The following is a 19,756-nucleotide window of genomic DNA, read 5'->3' as shown; positions in this document are numbered from 1 at the left end:
CCCCCGAAAGGGAGGAGAGAACGGCAATGTCGTTTGGCCTTGTGTTTATTTAAGTAATTATTAGGAGAGAAATGCACAACATTTCCCTCCTATAACTCCTTAATAAAAAAATTTAAAAAATTGCATATTATTTTGCAAATGCTAATTTTTCTAAAATTAGAAAACAAATTAATACTTGCCAAAAAAAAATGTAAGAAAATCGCAAAAATTACACACTAATTAACCCTTAACAATTTGTAAAATCAGACAGAACTAATCAAGCCAAGTACGTCCAAGGATGGAATACTGCTGCCATATCTGGGCAGGAGCTGCTAAAAACAGCCTATCCTGCTTTGACAGAGTACAAAATAGGTTTCGTTGCTTAGTGTATGATGCCCTTTTCTCTTCCCAGCAACCTCTCTCCCACAGAAGAGACGTTGCGAGCCTGTCTTTGTTTTATCATTATTTCCATGCCAGGTGCTCGTCTGAACTCCAATCTCTGGTCCCCCCCCTCGCCAATCTTTCACGAAAAAACCCCGTCTAGCCGAATCCACTGTGAAAAATTTCCCCCACTCTTTATCTGTGCCTAAATCAAAACGTGGATTCCATGAACAAAGCTTCTTTCTTAGAACTGCACGCCTGTGGAACTCTGTTCCGTCTGCCTGCTTCCCACCTGACTACAACTGTGATGTCTTCAAGTCCAACGTTAACAAATTCCTAATGAACCGCCCCCTTAAGTAAACACTTCATCAAATCTCCACACTAACGTAATGTACTTGCAATAACCCTTATCCCTGAGTGGCTTCCGGGCCTTGATAAGTGGTGACCACTGTGTAAAAAAAAAAAATCAATAAAATTTGGCGGCGATTTTGGGAGCCAACCGCTTCAATATAATATAGCTTTAATCACTTTAAGCAAAACGCTTCAATCACTTTTAAACAAAACATAATATACTAGAAAGTTAATACTAGAAAAATAATCAAATCTTATTATTGACGCGATACTATTCTACCAAGGAGCCTAAAACTTGATAATACATATAAACGTAATTTCAAATTTTACAAAAATGTTTTTAGTTTTCTGCTGAACTACCACTAGGTGGCGCCACTTGTTGGGTAACTTACAAAACCTGGATTGTTACATCTGAAACGAAAAGTGAATCGGTTGTTGCAAAAACGTGGATTTTAAAGACCGAACCGAATACCGAAACCTGAAAAATAACATTTGTTTTCATTTAAAGTCAAGATAATAATAATATTAAGAATAAGCATTTTTATAAATAATACAGGAATAAACACATCTCTTTCATCTCTGAGGTTGAAATATCACAATAAAAAAAATATTTCAGAAGTTTTGTATTTGCCCGTCGACTATGCGTGACAATCAACGATCTGCGAAACCGTCCGTCAAAAAATAAATAAATAAATAAAAATAAGTGTGAGTGTGATTTTCACGTGAGTCTCCCTTAAGGGAGCGGTCCTTGTCTCACTCACACTCACATCCGGAAACAGAGTACCGACCCCCGTGAGTACGGGTTAGGGTTTCGAGTCCTGCGAAAACCTTTACCCCTTCCTTTACTTTTTTTCAAAAACACTTCCCTTCACTCCCCTGTAAGTTTGTGAATCCCGGAAATCTTCGGAAATAACGGTGGAGCCACGGATCGAGTGTGAGTATTTATTCGAGGGAGACATTATTGTCGGAATAGATAATAATAATAATAAAAAAAAAAATTAAAAACAATGAGTAATAGCTGAAAGATGTGTAAATATATAAATATTTATAGTTTTAATCACAATTTCTTTTTGATACCCGGTTGCCTAAGTTTCGACTTCGAAATCGATTTTGGAAATTGATTTCTTAACGTCTCTCTCACTGTTTACATTATTAATCCAACGTTAGGATCTCTCTTTCACACACACACACACGCTCACATTAATGAAAAATTGGCCAGAGTGCTCAGTAACTGGAGTTCGAGTCCTATTTACATAAATATTATTTTGCCACGGTTTGGATTTCCAGTGTTTCTGTGAAACCGCAACTATCGACGGACGATCGGGTATTTATGCAGAACACGGACCGTGCTGTTTCTGTTTTTAAATAAGATTTTCAAGTTAAATTAAATTTTTACGGTGTATTTTATTCATTAAATTGTTAAGTGAAAGTACCGAATTAGCTAAGAAACAAAAAAAAACAAAAAAAAAACAAAGGAAAAACAAAAACAAAAAAAAAACAAAGGAAAAAAAAACGCCCTACTCTTCCCCATGTTAAGAACGGGTTTCTAAATTATAGTGCTCTTATTTCGGCACGGTCCGTATCCTGCATAAGTACTGCCGATGGAACTGATGTCTAAGTTGGCTTTGAAATAAAAATATATATGCCCTTACGTATGTAATTGAATTGAGCACGATGGTAATTTTTTATAAACAAAAAGTAAAAACACAACAATATAAATATGTACAGCCTCTGTTTATTTTAATTTTTTGTTACACTTTTTTTCTTTCTTTCTTTTTTTTTTTTTTTTTTTTGCAAAGCGGTTATCACATATCAAGGCCCAGAGACTACTCGAGGATAAGGGCTAATGTGTACATGGTAGTCATTTGGACAGTGGCGTGGCGTAGTAAATCGTTTGTGTTGGAAATTTGGTATAATCAGATTATTTACGAGGACGGTTCAATAAGAACTTGTTTACATTGGACTTGAAGACGACAATATTGTAGTCAGCTAGAAAACAGACCAGTGGGAAACAGTAGTTCTAAGAAAGAAACTTTGTTCATGGAATCCACGTTTGGTGGGAGAAGTTATTGATAGTGATTTTGGCTAGACGAGTGTTTTTGTGAAAGATTGGCGAAAGGGGACCATAGATTGGAGCTCAGTCGAACAGGGAACACTTGCCATAAAAATAACGATAGAGCAGAGACCGACTAGCAACGTCTCTTCTATGAGAAAGAGGTTGAAGAGAAGAGAAAAGGGCATGGCCTACTAGATTACGAAGTCAGATTTGAACTCGGTCAGGGTGCTCTCTGCTCCGAGCAGCAGCATAGGTATCGATGAGCGATCGAACTTATGTATAGACTGAGTTTAAGCAAAATATACATGTTCTTACATACATAATTGAGCTCTATGGTAATTTTTCATAGCCTATGTTTACCTCAAATGTTTGTTGGATTTCCGGTGGTTTTGTAAAATCGTAGGTATCGATGGACGATCGAACTGATGTATTTTGATTTGGAATAAAAAATATGTGTTTTTGCATGCTTTATGGTAATTTTTCAGCCTATCGTTGTTTCAGATTTTTTGTAATTTCCCGTGGTTCTGTAAAACAGCAGGTATCGATGAACGATCGAACCTATCTATTGTGTTATTTGAGATAAAAAATATATATGCTCTTACGTACGGAATTCAACACACGTCATTTCTCCTATACAAAAACGTAACACTATCGAGAAGTACACATTTTTTGTGGCATCATATATATATATATATATATATATATATATATATATATATATATAGAGAGAGAGAGAGAGAGAGAGAGAGAGAGAGAGACTTATGCAGAATACAGACCGTGCTGTAATAATAACGTTATTATTTAGAAAGCCATTCTTAACATAGGGAAAGGAGGGTGTTTTGTAATTATTCTGTACTTTCATCTAACAATTTAATAAACAAAAGATCGTGCAAAAATTGAATTTTAACTTGAAAATCCTATCTAAAAAAAAACAACAAAAAGAAACCAACACCATCCGTTCTGCATAAATACCCGATTGTCCATCGATACCAGGGGTTTCACAGAAACACCAGAAATACAACTTGTAGCAAAATGGTATTTATGTAAATAGGACTTCAACGCGAATTTGATCGTCCATCAATACCCGCGGTTTTATGGAAATATTGGAAATCAAGCAAATAGACCTCGAAAATACCATATGTTAACTTTCTTTCTTTATTAAAAAATTAGAGGCTATTATAAGAATTTTTACAAAAAATATTTTTGCAAAAATTTTTATTAAAAGGAAGCGTTTTTGATTAGGCACAAGACCAAAAAAGGTATGAGGGTAGGTGTTAGGGGTCGTCCGCTTTGTTTATTCCCTAAACTAGTTCCAATCTCCAAAATACCTCATTCACTCAATGGCAGTGGTTCCCAGCCACTGTCCCACGGCACACTAATGTGCTGCGCAATGATTACTGGTGTGCCATGAAGAGATAACAGCTAGAAGCCATTTCTTTTTTTTTTTTTTTTTACATGGAAATCACCACTTATCAAGGCCCGGAAACCACTCGAGGATAAGGGTTATTGCGTGTACAGTAATCAATGGGACAATATCGTAGTAATCGTTAGTAACGTAAATTTGATAAAGTGTCTTACTTAAGGGGGCGGTTTATCAGGAATTTGTTTATGTTGGACTTGAAGACATCCAAGTTGTAAGTCAGGTGGGAAACAGGCTAATGGCAGAGAGTTCCACAGGCGTGCACTTCTAAGAAAGAAGCTTTGTTCATGGAATCTACGTTTTGATTTAGGCACAGATAAAGAGTTGGGAAAATTATTGACAGTGGTTTCAGCTAGACGGGTGTTTTTCGTGAAAGATTGGTGAGTGGAGGGGCCTGAGATTGGAGCTCAGACGTGCACTTGTCATGGAAATAACGATAAAATAAAGACAGGCTCGCAACGTCTCTTCTGTGGGAGAGAGGTTGCAGAGAAAAGAAAAGGACATCCCTACTAAGCCACAAAGTCTATTTTGTACTCTGTCAAAGCAAGATAGGCTGTTTTTAGCAGCTCCTACCCAAGTGTGGCAGCACTACTCCATCCTTGGACGTACCTGACTTTTATATAGATAGAGAATTGCATCAGTAGTGAGATATCTTCTGGAGCGGTAGAAGGATCCCACCATCTTTCCAGCAATCTTGGTAACAGATTTGATGTACGTGTTCTATTTCAGGTTAGGAGTAAAGGACAAACCCAGAAGCTTGTCAAAACATGGAGCCTTCCCTAGACGAGAGCCATCCATTTCAATTAATGCCAGATGGGATCAGAGCGTTAACGATGTAAAGATAGGAGCTTGGTTTTAGATGCATTAAAAGTAACCAGCCACCTCTTCCTCCACTGTACCACACGCTCAAGATCAGAGGAAAGAGAATCAGAGAGAACTTTGTCATTTACGGCTTTTGATGTGTTGCCATAGATGGTCATGTCATCAGCATAGACGTCAACGAATGATTTAAGTATGTGTTTAGGGAGATCATTGATGTAGATCAGGAAGAGAGTTGGGCCCAGGATGGACCCTTGAGGGACTCTAGCATTAATACTGCAGGCCTCTGATTTTTGTCCATTAACCACTACTCTTATGAGCCTATCAGAGAGAAATGATTTAATGATAGAGAGAATATTTCCAGTTATACCGTAGCTAGAGATCTTGTGAAGTAGGCCTTTATGCCATACCTTGTTGAAGGCCTTTGATATGTTAAGAGCAATTGCCCTGGAAAGGAAGCCTTTGTCAAGAGATTCACTAATCCTATGAGATATTACCGTTAGCACATCTGCGGTAGATCTTGCAGAATGGAAACCATATTGTGTGTCACTAAGAAGGTTATTTCTGCTGAGGTGGTTGACTATTTCTCTATTTAATATGGATTCCAGCAACTTACATTGATGCAGATCAGGAAGAGAGTTTTTTAATTTCATTTTGTTTCATAAAAACATTTCATTTCTTAATCATGATGATAATACTCAATTCAAACTCTAAATAAAAAAAAAAACTATCTAAATCTGCAATTCTCAACTTTTTAATTATGTGAACTGGGGATGTCTCATCTGAACAACATTAAAAAAAATATATAGTGAAGGACTTTAAAATATTGAAAAAAAAAAAAGTCAAGAAGGGGGTCTCTCTCAAATTTGGCCACATATTGCAGCAGTAGTTAAAAAACACCAGGTACAACTGTCCCACTGATTCACCGTTTATTATTCTATACCAGATATTGAATACAAGATATGTTGATTTGTGTGATTAAAAATCCTCCTTGTATAATTTTTTTTTAAAAATTTTATTCCAAAAAGACTTTTTGAGTAGAAAATACTAATTTTTTATGATAGGTGTGCTCAGAAAATTTAAACTCAATGTGTCGCCATGAAAAAATGTTTGGGAACCATTGCCATACATATATTCTTCATAAGAGTTTATATACTGAAGTCCTACCTAACTAATATTCCTGGTGAACCAAGTGCAAAAGAGATTCAGACAATTGCACTTAAGGGAACAGCGAGGATACTAAAAAGAGCTCTCGGTTGGTTTCAATAAAAAAGCGGGGCAATGTTGGCAGCTGGTTTGGCTGCCCCATACCCGGCATTACAATCTTCAAAGGAAGAAAAATAAAAAATAAAAAAAAAATTAAAAAAAAAAACATTCACTGTTTATTATTCTATACCAGATATTAAATACAGAATATGTTAATTTATGTGAATAAAAATTCTCTGTATATAATCTTCATTTTGTTTTTATTATTTTAATGCAAACAAGCTTTAGGAGTAGAAAATACTAATTTTTTTGTGATAGGTGTGCCGCGAAAATTAAAATAAACTCAATAGTGGGCCGCCACGTAAAAAAAAGGTTGGGAACCATTGCTCTATAGACTTTAGCTCCTTAAATTACCCCAGGCGTTTTATACTTTAATGTTCTGAAGTTGACGGTTACGTTTCCAGTGTTTCTGTGAAAACACGGATATCGATGGACGATCTAACTATGTTATATAATGTTATTTGAAGTAGAAAACATATATGCTCTTCTTAATTATGTAATTGAGCACTCTGGTCTGTTTACTCTTATGCAAAAAACACCAGAGTGCACGATATAAACTCCAACCTCTGTCCTATCATTGAAACGTGGCATCCTTGTGCCCTTTTTTAAGTATTTCAATGGCAAGTGCTCTGACGAACTCCAAGTACAGTACCCCCTCGCAGACAATACCTTAGACAAACCCGATAAGCAGCAAAATCCCACCCCTACACTGTAAAGATCTTTAGATGCCATAAAGCTTTCTACTCGAATAGTTTTTTCCCTCAAACTCCTGCAGTTTGGAATACTCTCTTGGACCCCTGCTTCCCAGGCTGTACTAACATGAAGAAATTCAAGGCAGTATGAATTGGAACAAATACTTTGAAGTCATTGCAAAGGCTGCTGCAAAAGAGGTGGGCTCTCTCTACCATGCTAGAAAGTTACTCTCACACCTGAGAGTATCCTGTACCTGTACAAAGCCTCAAATTTTCCTCTACAAAACAACCAAACTAAACACCATGAATAAATATTTGAAGATATGAAAAAAAAAACTTGAAGTATAAAAACTTCACATCATCATCGCTCTGCTCTGCATCTGGCATCAATTGAAATAAATGGCTCTCGTCTTGGGGAGGTGTCATGTTTTGAAAAGATTCTGGGCTTGACCTTTACTCCTGATCTGAAATAGAACACATACATCAAATCCGTTGCCAAGGTCGCTGGAAAAATGGTCGGATCCTTCTATTGATCCAGTAGATATCTCACTGCTGATGCAATTCTTTACCTATATAAGAGCTAGGTACGTCCAAGGATGGAATATTGTTGTCACATCTGGGCAGGAGCAGCTAGAAAGAACTTGTCCTGCCTTGATAGAGTTTAAAATAGACTTTGTAGCTTAGTAGGGGATGCCCTTCTCTCTTCCCTGCAACCTCTTTCTCACAGAAGAGATGTTGCGAGTTTGTCTCTGCTTTATCGTTATTTTCATGGCAAGTGCTCGTATGAGCTCCAATCTATGGTCCCCCCTCGCCAAACTTTCACGAGAAACACTCGTCTAGCTGAAAACACTATCAATAATTACCCCCGCTTTTTATCTGTGCATAAACCTAAACTTAGATTCCATGAACAAAGCTTCTTTCTTAGAACTGCACACCTGTGGAATTGTATTCCGTTTTCCTGCTTTCCAGCTGACTACAATATGGTTGTCTTCAAGTCCAACACAAACAAGTTCTTGATGAGCCATTCCACTTAAGTTAACAAATTTACCAAATTTCCATTACTAACAATTACTATATTGTCCAATTGACATTCTTTAACTCTTATCCTCGAGTGGCCTCTGGGCCTTGATAGGTGATGATGCCTATGTAAAAAAACAAAAGAAAAAAACAGAAAAACTTTTTTCAAAATTACATATTAACCTGAAAAGTTTGTAAAGCAAAATCATCAAACTAAACTTTAAATCAGTCATCTTCAGAAAGTCTTTAAATAAAGATGAAACATTGATGAATGTATAAATAATTTTTGTTTTTTCCGTTTTTCATTGACTATCATGTTGAAGTATTTCCATAATCAGCACCATATCGAAATAAATGTGAGAGTTGGGTTAATTTTTCACAAGAACGGTAAAATAAAAATGCCCTATATCCAGTTCCATTATTTAAGACTTTGTTATAAAGGCAACATTCGCAGGCAACATGAATTGGAACAAATACTTTGTTGCAGATATATTTTTCAGACATTTTTAGGTCTGACTTTCCTCCTTTACTGTCAATAATCTGCCCTAAAGAAGAACTCGCATTTTTTTTTCAGACATAAGCTTGAATCTGTATTCTTCAATTCTCTGAAATACTGCTCTAATATGGACTTTGTGTCGCATCTCATTTTCACATATAATCAAAATATCATCCAAATATGCGATATTCTATATCTGCCAATATTGTGTCCATTATTTGCTGGAATAGGCTGGAATGTATTTGCTCTAATATGGGCTCTAAATCTTCCTTCAATCCAAAAGAAAGATGATTAAGTTTAAAAATTCCTTTATGTGTGTTTACTGTTAGGTATTTTGAACATTCTTCACTGACTTTAACATCAAAGTAAGCTTCCGACAAATCCAATTTTGAAAACATTCTAACTCTATTTAATTTTGTGAATATCTCTTCTGGAGATGATGGGGGATATGTATGGTCTTTCAAACAGTCATTCAACCCAGTCAAAAAGTCAACACATACTCTAATTTTTTGGAGTTTGTTTTTATATATATTGTTGACAATCCGAGTAATTGGCTTTTGAAATTGTGCTACTTGTGTCTAACTTTTTTAATTTCTCATTTATTTGATCTAGTGTTTTTTTCTGTTTTTGTTTGGGGAGGGGGCTCATAAAAGTTTTGTTTCTTTAACTTAATGTACAAAATATTTATATACATTTTTTTGTTTGTATATGTAAAATTATTTTGGTATTTTTTATAACCTGCCCCACTGTAGTATATACACCAATAACCTCTCCATGTTAAGAACGTCTTTCAGAATAAACACCCCCAACCTCCCCATATTAAGAATGGCTTTTGAGGTTTGGGGGTGTTTATTTCGAAAGCCATTCTTAATATGGGGAGATTGGGAGGTGTGTATTCCGAAAGTCATTCTTAACATGGGGAGGTTGAGGGTGTTTTAATTATGCTGGGGTAGGTCGTAAAAAAAATATCGTTATTTTCCTTTTCAGAGTATTTTTTTCTTCCAATTTTTACTGTCTGCGCTTCTTCAAGTAAAAAGTCTTCCGGCGGTTTCCGTTGTTTGCTGGGTGTTGCCGAGTGAGACTCATGGAAAAACGGGCACTAAAGTGCAGAAGTACCAAAGAAAAAAAAACATTTACAGTTGATGACATTACCAGACTAATTTGCAGCGATCTTGGAATGATACGATGGATACGCTCTTCAAAGCTTTCTGATAGAACCCCTCTCAGTGTGCTGAGATCCAATTCAGTAGACTGAGATGGTTTGACCACATCCAACACATAGCAATCAACAAGTGGCTAATAACAATCATGAACTTTGTTGTGCCTGGAGCCTATCGAAAAGGTCGATCTAGGAAGAAGTGGAGTAATAACATTGGTTAGGATGTAAAACATCATGCAAGGCAGGGGGAGAGAACTCGATGGACGGGGTGGGGACAAGCAACGATAAACGTGCAGTAGTAATAGTAGTAGCTTTAAATGAACATGTTTAGTTGTGTTCCTTCCGTTCAGATTTTCAGTTCTTTTTGCGTTTTTTTTTTTTTTTCAGATGCAGGAACAAATTCGATCAACGTCGATGATCAACGTCGGCCGGATCATCTTCTCCAATTTTGAGAAGAACATCCTCCGCGAATTGGTCGACGAGCACCGGGAGATCCTCGAATGCAAGAAAAATGACTGGCGCTCGATCAAGATGAAGACGGAGACGTGGAACGCGATTGCGGAGGAGTTCAACTCGCAGCCCGGCGTCAATCATAAGGACTGCAAACAATTAAAGAAATGTTGGGAGAATATGAAAGCTCGAGCAAAGAAGGCGATGAACAAAGACATTATCGAAATCCCTCGTTTCGTGGAGGAACTTGAAGCCCAAGGCATCGATAACTCTGGCGTCAGTGTCGGTATATCGCCGGGGGGTGGGATTGCGAATGCTACGATAGCCGCCGCTTCTGGAGTAGGGACAAATTCTGGTGGTTCAATCAAAGTAGAACGGCTTTATGTTGAAGCGGACCATCCTTACGATGGAGGAGGACATAGCCATGACGGGACTATGGGGGGCGGTGGAAGCACACCAGGAGGGACGGTTGTTGTTGGGAGTATAGGAACGACCCCCGGTACTCCTGGTGGTGGCGCTACCGTTGTCAGTATTATTGGCCCTGGGCCAGGTGGTGGCGGACCACATTTAACGAACAACACCAACAACCACAGTCAGTTACACAATCACAATCCTCCGCAACATTTACAAAATACGTTTGGGCATCAAACGGTTACAGGTAAGTCATTAAAAAATATTTTTAAGTAATATGTTGTGATATATATATATATATATATAAGTATGGATGGATAGATATAAACAGATTGATATATGAACATCAATAAAATAAGAAAATGACTATAAAACTACACTGCATATCAAATTATTAACGCGTTTACATTTTTAAAAATATTTAAGGAACGAGTGAATAAAAATCCATGAAACTTTAAGAAAGTGCTTACAATACTATTCAGCTACTCCAGTCAGAAAATAAAAGTATTTAAAGCAGTATTAGCAAAACTATGGCAGAAGATAGGATTATCTGTTGAGTTAAGTGGGTGAAGTTATTAACGAGGTTGAGACAAAAACAATATACCCATAACTTGTTTATTGAAATAATTTTCAAATATTAAATGAACTAGGAAAAATCCTTAGAACACAATAACTACATAGCAATTTCTACATTGACATAATTAGTAGGGAATATGCGGTCCTTTTTTATGAATGACTTGTAAAAGACTTTGGTGCACAGAATTAGTCAAACTTGTGATTTTGTCAACATTTATTCCTTGCGATACCTCTTGGAGAGCATTCCACAACTCATCTTTGCTCTTAAATTGGCGTTCATATGCATAGAGGCGTCGCTTCATGATACTCCAAAGGTTCACAATTCGGTTCAAATTTGGTGAATTCGCAGGCCACTCCATCTTTTGTAGCCCAGAGAACCCTAGTTGTTGCAAATACTCTTTTCTCTTGTTTGCTGCATGCAAGGGAGCATTATCCTGCATAAAAATAATGGTTCTTCTGAACGTCAACCTTTGCTTCTTCAGTTCAAAGTGTTCTTTCAGAAAAGCTATGTAAGCATTTGGCGTCATTTTTGCGCCTTCTTTGACTCTCTATGGGCCAACTAAAGTACCTCCGATAATCCCAGGCCAAATCATTATCCCACCACCACCTTATTGATGCCTTACACGCTGATGACGATGTCGTCCATCTAGGACCCATCCTTTGCTCCAGCCATCTGGGCCATCAAGAGAGACATGCACTTCAACTGAACAAAACTTTGAAAAAATCCGTTTTCATGTTGTCCTCTGCCCATTTCTATCAGTTTGTATGCGATGTTCCTTTAATGGAGGCTTCGTCACAGGCTTAACAGACTGTCACTTCTTTCAGAAGGCAACATTGAGTACTTTTTTGAGACATTCTTCAATCCGGCTTGGTCAAAGATTTCTCGACTTGTCTGCCCAGGGTTCTTAACAACTTCACGTTTAATTTGGAGTAGAGAACGGCATGAAACAACTCTAGATTTACATTTATCATTTCTCTTACGCACCTTTGTGTGGTCCTTGACAAAGTCCTTTACAGTTTGATGGTACCTTCCTATCATTTTCAATATTTCTAGAGTAGTTTTACCTTTTGCTAGCTGTTCTGGAATAGTGCTCTTTTCAGAACTACTCAAACCGCCTTTACAACCCATTTTTTTGATGAAACAAACTGCCTTGTTAATAATTTGACACACCTCAAATATCGTGGATTCAGCAATTACGATGGCAAGTTGTTTACATTGCGTGGAACAGTACAAAAATTTCACAGTACGTGCAGCTCAGCATTGCCAACGTTTCCGAAGCTTTTGATAAGAAACGACCAGTAAGTTTCTGAAACTGGTAAAAAAATGTTATCTCGTTAATAATTTGACACGCAGTGTATATACTAATGCATACAAATTCATTTATTCAATAAGGATGATAAGTAAGAACTTTTTATACCATGGTATTTCAAAGCCTTCATCAGAAGAGGAGAGATGCTGGGTAACATAATAGGGATGTGATGTCTAGCGATAGTTACATTAGGAGCGAAATAATTGTGCAGTGAGAGATAAAATATTGGGACTATTTGGGAGTGGGAGAATTAAAGTGATCTCTGTGATATAGGAGGAGTATAGCTTTTATTATATAATGAAGGTAGGTGTATATTTTTATATTGTCATTTTCTTATTTTATTTATTTATTTATTTTTTTTTTACATGGTGGTCACCATTATCAAGGCCTGGAAGCCACTCAGAGATAAGGGTTATTACAAGTACAGTACATTAGTGTGGAGATTTGATGAAGTGTTTACTTAAGGGGGTGGTTCATTAGGAATTTGTTAACGTTGGACTTGAAGACATCCAAGTTGTAGTCAGGTGGAAAGCAGGCAGACGGAACAGAGTTCCACAGGTGTGCAGTTCTAAGAAAGAAGCTTTGTTCATGGAATCCACGTTTTGATTTAGGCACAGATAAAGAGTGGGGGAAATTTTTCACAGTGGATTCAGCTAGACGGGTTTTTCGTGAAAGATTGGCGAGGGGGGGATGAGAGATTGGAGTTTAGACGAGCACCTGCCATGGAAGTAACGATAAAACAAGGATAGGCTCGCAACGTCTCTTCTGTGGGAGAGAGGTTGCAGGGTAGAGAAAAGGGCATCCCCCACTAAGCCACGAAGTCTATTTTGTACTCTGTCAAGGCAGGATAGGCTGTTTTTAGCAGCTCCTGCCCAGATATGGCAGCAGTATTCCATCCTTGGACGTACTTGGCTTTTATATAGCTACACAGAATATTCCACGTTTGATATATATAAAACTACACCTAAGCTGAAAGTAGGCCAGCTTACTAACCTTCCCATGAACACACAAAGAGAAGGGGTGAACCGGAGGTCAACTGTGCTTTTGTCCTGTAAGTGCCTACCCATTGGCTGATTAGGATGTGCACAGTGGAAACTAGAAAGCTGATTGGCTAACAAAAAACTCAATAGCATGTGCATATATATAAACGCGCGACAACTACAACCTTTTGCATAAGCCTGAGGAATTTTCACGAGAATGAAATGTGGAATATTCTGTGTAGCTTAATTGCCATATATATATTTTCATAACTTACTACCTAGCTCAACCTATGTATTGAGCACTATTGAAGTAAAAACTGGAAAATTTATGCATAAAATTATCTCTTCGGATATTAATTTATGTGATTAATATATATTGATATATATATATATATGTATGTATGTATATATATGTGTGTGTATGTGTGTGTATGTGTGTGTGAAATAGTGATTCTAATCTCACAAGGTTTCAGTCAATGTAACCTCTGATCTTTATCAGGTGCAAAAGTTGCCATATTTTTCCATCATTCTTTTCCTCCATTTTTTTTTTTTATCTCCTATCAGTCATAATTTTTAAAAAAACTACATCTGGTTAAAAACAGATAACACGCGATTAATCATACTGAAATCAGCAACTTCTTAGTTTCGTAAATATTATATTTCTAAGAACTTACAATTGGTTGATGGATTTAATTAAAAAATTCTATCATAATAAGTTTAAAAAATTATAGGGTTCTCTGATAATTAAATTATCGTTATAATTTGCGTAAACTTCCAACCAGATCCAAGAATTCGAAACCTTACATGCAGAGTTACTCCCTTTTTTTCCTGCCAAAACACGGCGACTTTAATACCCGATGAAAGTCGAAGGTTACATAGACTGAGACATTTTCAATCTCTGGTCCACCATTGTTAATAATTTTCCCCATTCTTCATCTGTGCCTAAATCAAAACGTAGATTCCATGAACAAAGCTTCTTTATTAGAACTGCACGCCCGTGGAACTCTTTTCTGTTTGCCTGTTTCCCACCTGACTACAACTTGGACATAAACATAAACAAATTCCTGATAAACCGCCCCCTTAAGTAAGACACTTTATCAAATCTCCATTACTAACGATTACCGCGATATTATCCCATTGATTACTGTACACGCAATAACCTTTATCCCCGAGTGGCTTACGGGCCTTGATAAGTGGTGACTACCATGTAAAAAAAACAAAAATATTAATTTAAACAAATTTGTTTATTTTACAAAATCTTTGTTTTGTATTTTGGCTTATAAACATATAATGTTCGTATTTCATTTCAAAATTTAAACAATGCTTATATCACGGAGAACACACCCTTAACTTATATATATATATATCCTAGCAAAGATACCCATGCTTCATGTGGGACTTTGCTGTATACTAGGGTACCCACTTCGCGGGCACCCTTGGAGTAAGTGGATGGTGTAAGAGCAACTACTGCTTAAGGTGTTAAAAAAATTTTTAATGGCTTCCTGAAATGACTGAAAACTAGCTATGAACTTTAAAAGCAAATAGATTATATCAAAGTTGACACTTATATCGTTACGCATAAAAATTGAAACAATTACAAAGAATCACAATAGTTAACATTTGTTTAATTGGTTTAAGGGATGGGGGTGCAGGAGGGTGATCTGATTCAAATTCTCCAAGAAGTTGGCCAACACCATGATGGCGGCCCTCAAGATGATGACAGACCCCAACTTGGTGTGCATCATTCCTAGGTGGGGGAATTTATGAAGAGCTGCACTAAATATGACGTTAATCTTTGACCTTGACCTTGAAAAATGGTGTGTATCATCCCTAGGTCAGAGATCATCATCATGTCAGGTTTAGTGGTGTTGGCTGTAGGATAGTTGTACACACGCACACACACACACACACACACACACACACACACACACACACACACACACACACACGAACACACACATACACGAACACTGCTACTATCTATCTGTACTATTATATAACAGGAACTTTGTGCATGTGTGTCTGTGAGTTTGTTCCCTATAGACTCAAAAATGGCCCTATCAATTTTTATAAAATTTCATACAAAGGTACTTTATGTGCCTGGCAGTGTTCTTAGATAGGTTTTGTATTGGAATGACTTCGATAAGTATTGAAAAAATCTTATGAAAGAAGGAATAGGTGATTTTGACCAAAAACAATACTTTATACAACCTAACATCAAAAGTGCATTTGAGAAGTTTTATGACCACACAAGCCGAAAGGCCCAACGTAAAAAATTAACAGGAGGTTCTTTGATATGATAGGGGCGCATTCAAAATGAATGTTTCTGTTTAAAGCAGAATTGAATCATGATACTCGATTTTTGCATTTTAAACTTTAATTCAAGCCATTATCACTGCACAAGTAGAAAGGCCCGGCATATAAAATCAACAGTAGGTTCTTTCATATGATAGCCTTCAAAAGAAATGTTTCTGTTTAGAGCTCAATTGAACCATGATAATTGACTTTTGCATTTTAAACTTGGATTCAAGCAATTATATTTTGATCTTGCTATGACAATCTAAAACCCAATGCAATAAACTTTTTATTTTTAAGAATTAAAATTCTTATTGAACTATTTTTCCAAAATATAATTCTAAAAAAAATTATATTTTGATCTAATCTAGCCATGTCAATCGATAATGCTAAAACAACAAACACGGTCGGAGTGCTCTATACAACACTCTGATCATGTGGGGGACTAATTTATTTTTGAGAATTGTAATTTTCATAAATAATTAAAGTTTTCATAACTATCATATGAGTTCTCCTCTCGTTAGTCTTAGAGAGATTAAAAAAGTGCTTGTATTTAGATATATTTTAACATATTGATGTCCGTATGATTTTCAGTTTTCTTTTCTTTTCTTTTTTTACTCCTTGCCATGAAGGATAAATTAATTGAGGAGTTAGCACGAAACAATAACTTATAGATAATTCCCCATATCTGTTAACGTTTATCTTTTTCATATGCGGAAATCCATAAAATGAAGGTGTTTTTTATGTACTCACTGGGAGTTCTCACACAAGTCATTATACATGTGTACCCTGGAAACTCATTCTTAACAGAAGGTTGTGATGGATCCAAACATTAAAAATAGTAATAATATTTAACTTGAAACTAATGACTGAGACGGGAGAAGAGAAAAAGAGAAAGAGGGGGTAGAAAAAGAGAAGGAGGAAGAGAGAGAGAGAAAAAAGGAAGAGAGCTAGTGAAAGGAAAAGAGAGTGGGATAAATATAAAGAGCAAGAGAGAGGGAGAAAGACAGAAAGTGTTAAGATTTGAAATCTTATGTTGAACAAAGATGGCGGCGTAGTTCAGATCAGTAATTGGCAGTAACCAAGATGGCGGTTTAAGAATCAAATGCGGTCTGTGGCGTAGTTAACGGCGAACTGATTGAATCCAAAATTCGACAATTTTTATAGTAACTTTGAAAGGTTTTGATTGGTTGTTTAGCACAGCCGTTGGTTATAAAAATGATTGGCGAATCCATTCGTCTCATACCCCTATTAGGAGTTAAAAACATTTTACAGAAAGATATAGAGCAAGATGTAGAAAAAGAGAAAGAGGAAAAGATAAAGATTGAGAGAGGGGGGAGAAAGAAAGAGAGAGAGAAAAGAAGAAAGATAGAGCTCGATCAGTAGCCGTTGGATGGCAAATAGTGTTTGTTTGTTTTTTAATATTCCGGCACATTCCTAAAAACATTTCATTCTTGCATTACTCTCTAGGTTTTTTTAGCCAGTGATAGATGATTTGGTGTCCCCAAAAAAGATGTTCCAACAGATATTTTAACTTAAAAAATTTAACGACAAATTATTATTATTATTGTTATTATTATTGTTGTTATTATTATTATTATTATTTATCAAAATTATCATCATCATTTTCAATGAAAGTCACTTTGACGTATAAAAACCTTACCAATACAAAAAAAGCAACAAAAAATGAGAAGAGGAAAGACAAATGAACAATTTTATTAAGAAAAGAAAAAAAAAAGAAACTAAAGAAATTAACTTTGACAGACTGCACAAGAACTTATTACAAATTTATACATGACAGACCAAAGAAAATATTATTTCAAACTGATATTATTGTAGCTCTTTTGTTAAAATTGCAAAAGTATTTATCTAAACTAGCAGGGATGCCCGGTGTAGCCTGGTCATAATGTACACTTAAATATGATATTCTAATTATTGCAAATTTCGTATATATTATTATAAAGTTAATGTTCTATCGATCTTTATGATATAAAGTTGCGATTTCAAAAATAAAAAATATATCCATATGACTTGGGTGCATTAACTTGAATCGAAACTGAAACCAAAACTAATGAAAAAATATATGCATATATATATATATATATATATATATATATATATATATATATATATATATATATATATATAACTACATTACATATTACATATTACATATTATAATAAATAATATCTGCTGGAAGATGTTTCATCGGGGACGCCAAATCATCTATCACTGTCTAAAAAACAGAGGAGGTAATTCAACAATGAATACCGGAATGCATTTTTTCTTTGTATAAAATTATTTCCCTTCTTGTATTGCATATTATTTCCGATGATTGTTCAAAACATTGTTGCTAATAATTTTTCATTCTCTTTTTTTCTTTTTTTACTATTTTCATCCCTGCTTCAAGTGTTAGAATGCACCGATGACGATGGCAGCCCTCCTCCCCCTTCGATCACCGTGCCCGTGTCTGGAGGCCCTGGATCTGCCGGAATCTTTTCCATGACAAATGGAGAAATGTGCAGCCCGAACAGCATGCTGACAGGAGATGCAGCGTCGCAGGTTGTGCTCGTCAAGATGCAACAGGAGCAACATGAGATGCACATGCTGGCGATGAAACGCAAGTTGGACTATGCGGCCGCCGAACACAAGGCCAAAATGGACGTGCTACAGATCCAGCGGCAATATTGGGCTCTGCAGTGCGAGGAACTTATGCAGAAAAAATATCCGTCCCCGAGCAACAGCTGAGGCTAACGAGCGGCAGCTGCGCGGGAGAAAATATAATATAAAATGGTAAAGATACGTGCGTTTAAAATATGCGGTTTGACAATGAGAAATGCTACGACAGACCTAAGTGTGACAGACAGACCAACACCCTTCTAAAAATGTACAGACAAATTTTTTTAAGTTGTTTAAAATTTAAGAATGACAGACTAATAAAAATATTTTTAAATTAAACCTGACAGATGGTACAAAATATTATTTCAAACTTATATATGACATGACAGACCAAAGAAAATGTTATTTCAAACTTAAGCATGACAGACCAATGAAAAAAATTTTAAACTTAAGTGTAACAGACCAATGAAAAAGTTATTTTAAACATAAGCATGATAGATCAATGAAAATATTATTTTAAACTTAGGCATAACAGACTAACAAAAGTTTTATTTCAAAATTAAACCTGACAGACCACACAAAAAACTTATTACAAACTTATACATGACAGAACAAAGAAAATGTTATTTCAAACTTAAGCATGACAGACGATCAAAATTGTTATTTTAAACTTAAGTATGATAAGCAGGCAGAAAAATACTATTTCAAACTTAAGCAAGACAGACAAAAAAAAAATGTTATATCAAACTTAAGCATGACAGACTGATTGGCACTCTTATAAATACAAACGGACGAATCTAAGAATACGATTTCAAGTGTAAGCAAGACAGACCAAAGAAAATGTCATTTCAAACTTAAGCATGATAGAGGAATGGACACTCCTCTAAATACAAATGAACGTATTTAAAAAAACAATTTCAAACTGAAACGGCAAAGACAAAAAAAATTCTATTTCAGACTTAAGCATGGCAGAAACTAGCTGACGGGCCGAGTCTTGTGCAGGTATGCTCGGGCTCATCTAAAAATAAGTTGCGTCCAATCAATCTATGTGTTTAACAGTGAAAATCCTGTTTCAGCAATCATGCACTATCGTTAACAACAGAGAAATTAGAATAAATAAACAAAATATACAACAAATAACGCTTACGAAACATAATAAAATCTAATTTTCTACCAACCTGTATAGTTTTAAAGTTCTAAAACTGTTTTAAAGTTGTTTTTTTTTTTTTTTTTTTTTTTTTTTTTTCTAAATTTCAATTTAAGATTTTGTTGATATCTGTCTTTAGGAAACACTAAAAATCCAACATGGCTGGCCCATGTGTTGTCATTTGTGATTTATTCCTTAAAAAATACTTTTAAAAGATGACTGACTTTACAAATAACCTTAAGTCTGACTGGCAACCCTATAGACTTAAGGTTAATGGTAGGATAATCCCCCCTCCCTTTTTTTAAACTATCTTTTAACCCTGAAATTAGCA

At 35.8% G+C, this 19,756-nt stretch overlaps 1 protein-coding gene across 2 annotated transcripts; it reads left to right on the top strand.

Moving 5' to 3' along the window:
- Positions 1–1,092: 1,092 nt before the first annotated feature.
- On the top strand, positions 1,093–18,899 carry LOC145267014 (uncharacterized). Of its 2 annotated transcripts, none has more exons than XM_080122914.1 (3): positions 1,093–1,645; positions 10,024–10,744; positions 18,070–18,899. In XM_080122914.1, the coding sequence occupies exons 2-3, from the start codon at positions 10,024–10,026 to the stop codon at positions 18,405–18,407; spliced, it is 1,059 nt and encodes a 352-aa protein (XP_079979040.1). In that variant the 5' UTR covers positions 1,093–1,645; the 3' UTR covers positions 18,408–18,899. The 2 variants fall into 2 exon arrangements, with proteins under 2 accessions (XP_079979040.1, XP_079979041.1); XM_080122915.1 differs by having other exon boundaries at positions 1,335–1,645; positions 18,076–18,899.
- The last annotated feature ends 857 nt before the right edge of the window (positions 18,900–19,756 follow it).

This window comes from Euprymna scolopes, chromosome 42, assembly GCF_053919585.1.
Source record: "Euprymna scolopes isolate OS-2025 chromosome 42, ASM5391958v1, whole genome shotgun sequence".
In the NCBI taxonomy this organism is placed as follows: domain Eukaryota; kingdom Metazoa; phylum Mollusca; class Cephalopoda; order Sepiida; family Sepiolidae; genus Euprymna; species Euprymna scolopes.
This window is presented reverse-complemented; position numbering and strand designations above follow the sequence as displayed.

Excerpts from the sequence above, each read along its gene's own strand:
- LOC145267014 (XM_080122914.1), top strand. The coding sequence starts at position 10,024 with ATGCAGGAACAAATTCGATCAACGTCGATGATCAACGTCGGCCGGATC. Across the intron at positions 10,745-18,069 it reads TGGGCATCAAACGGTTACAG|TGTTAGAATGCACCGATGAC; the intron begins GTAAGTCATTAA and ends CCCTGCTTCAAG.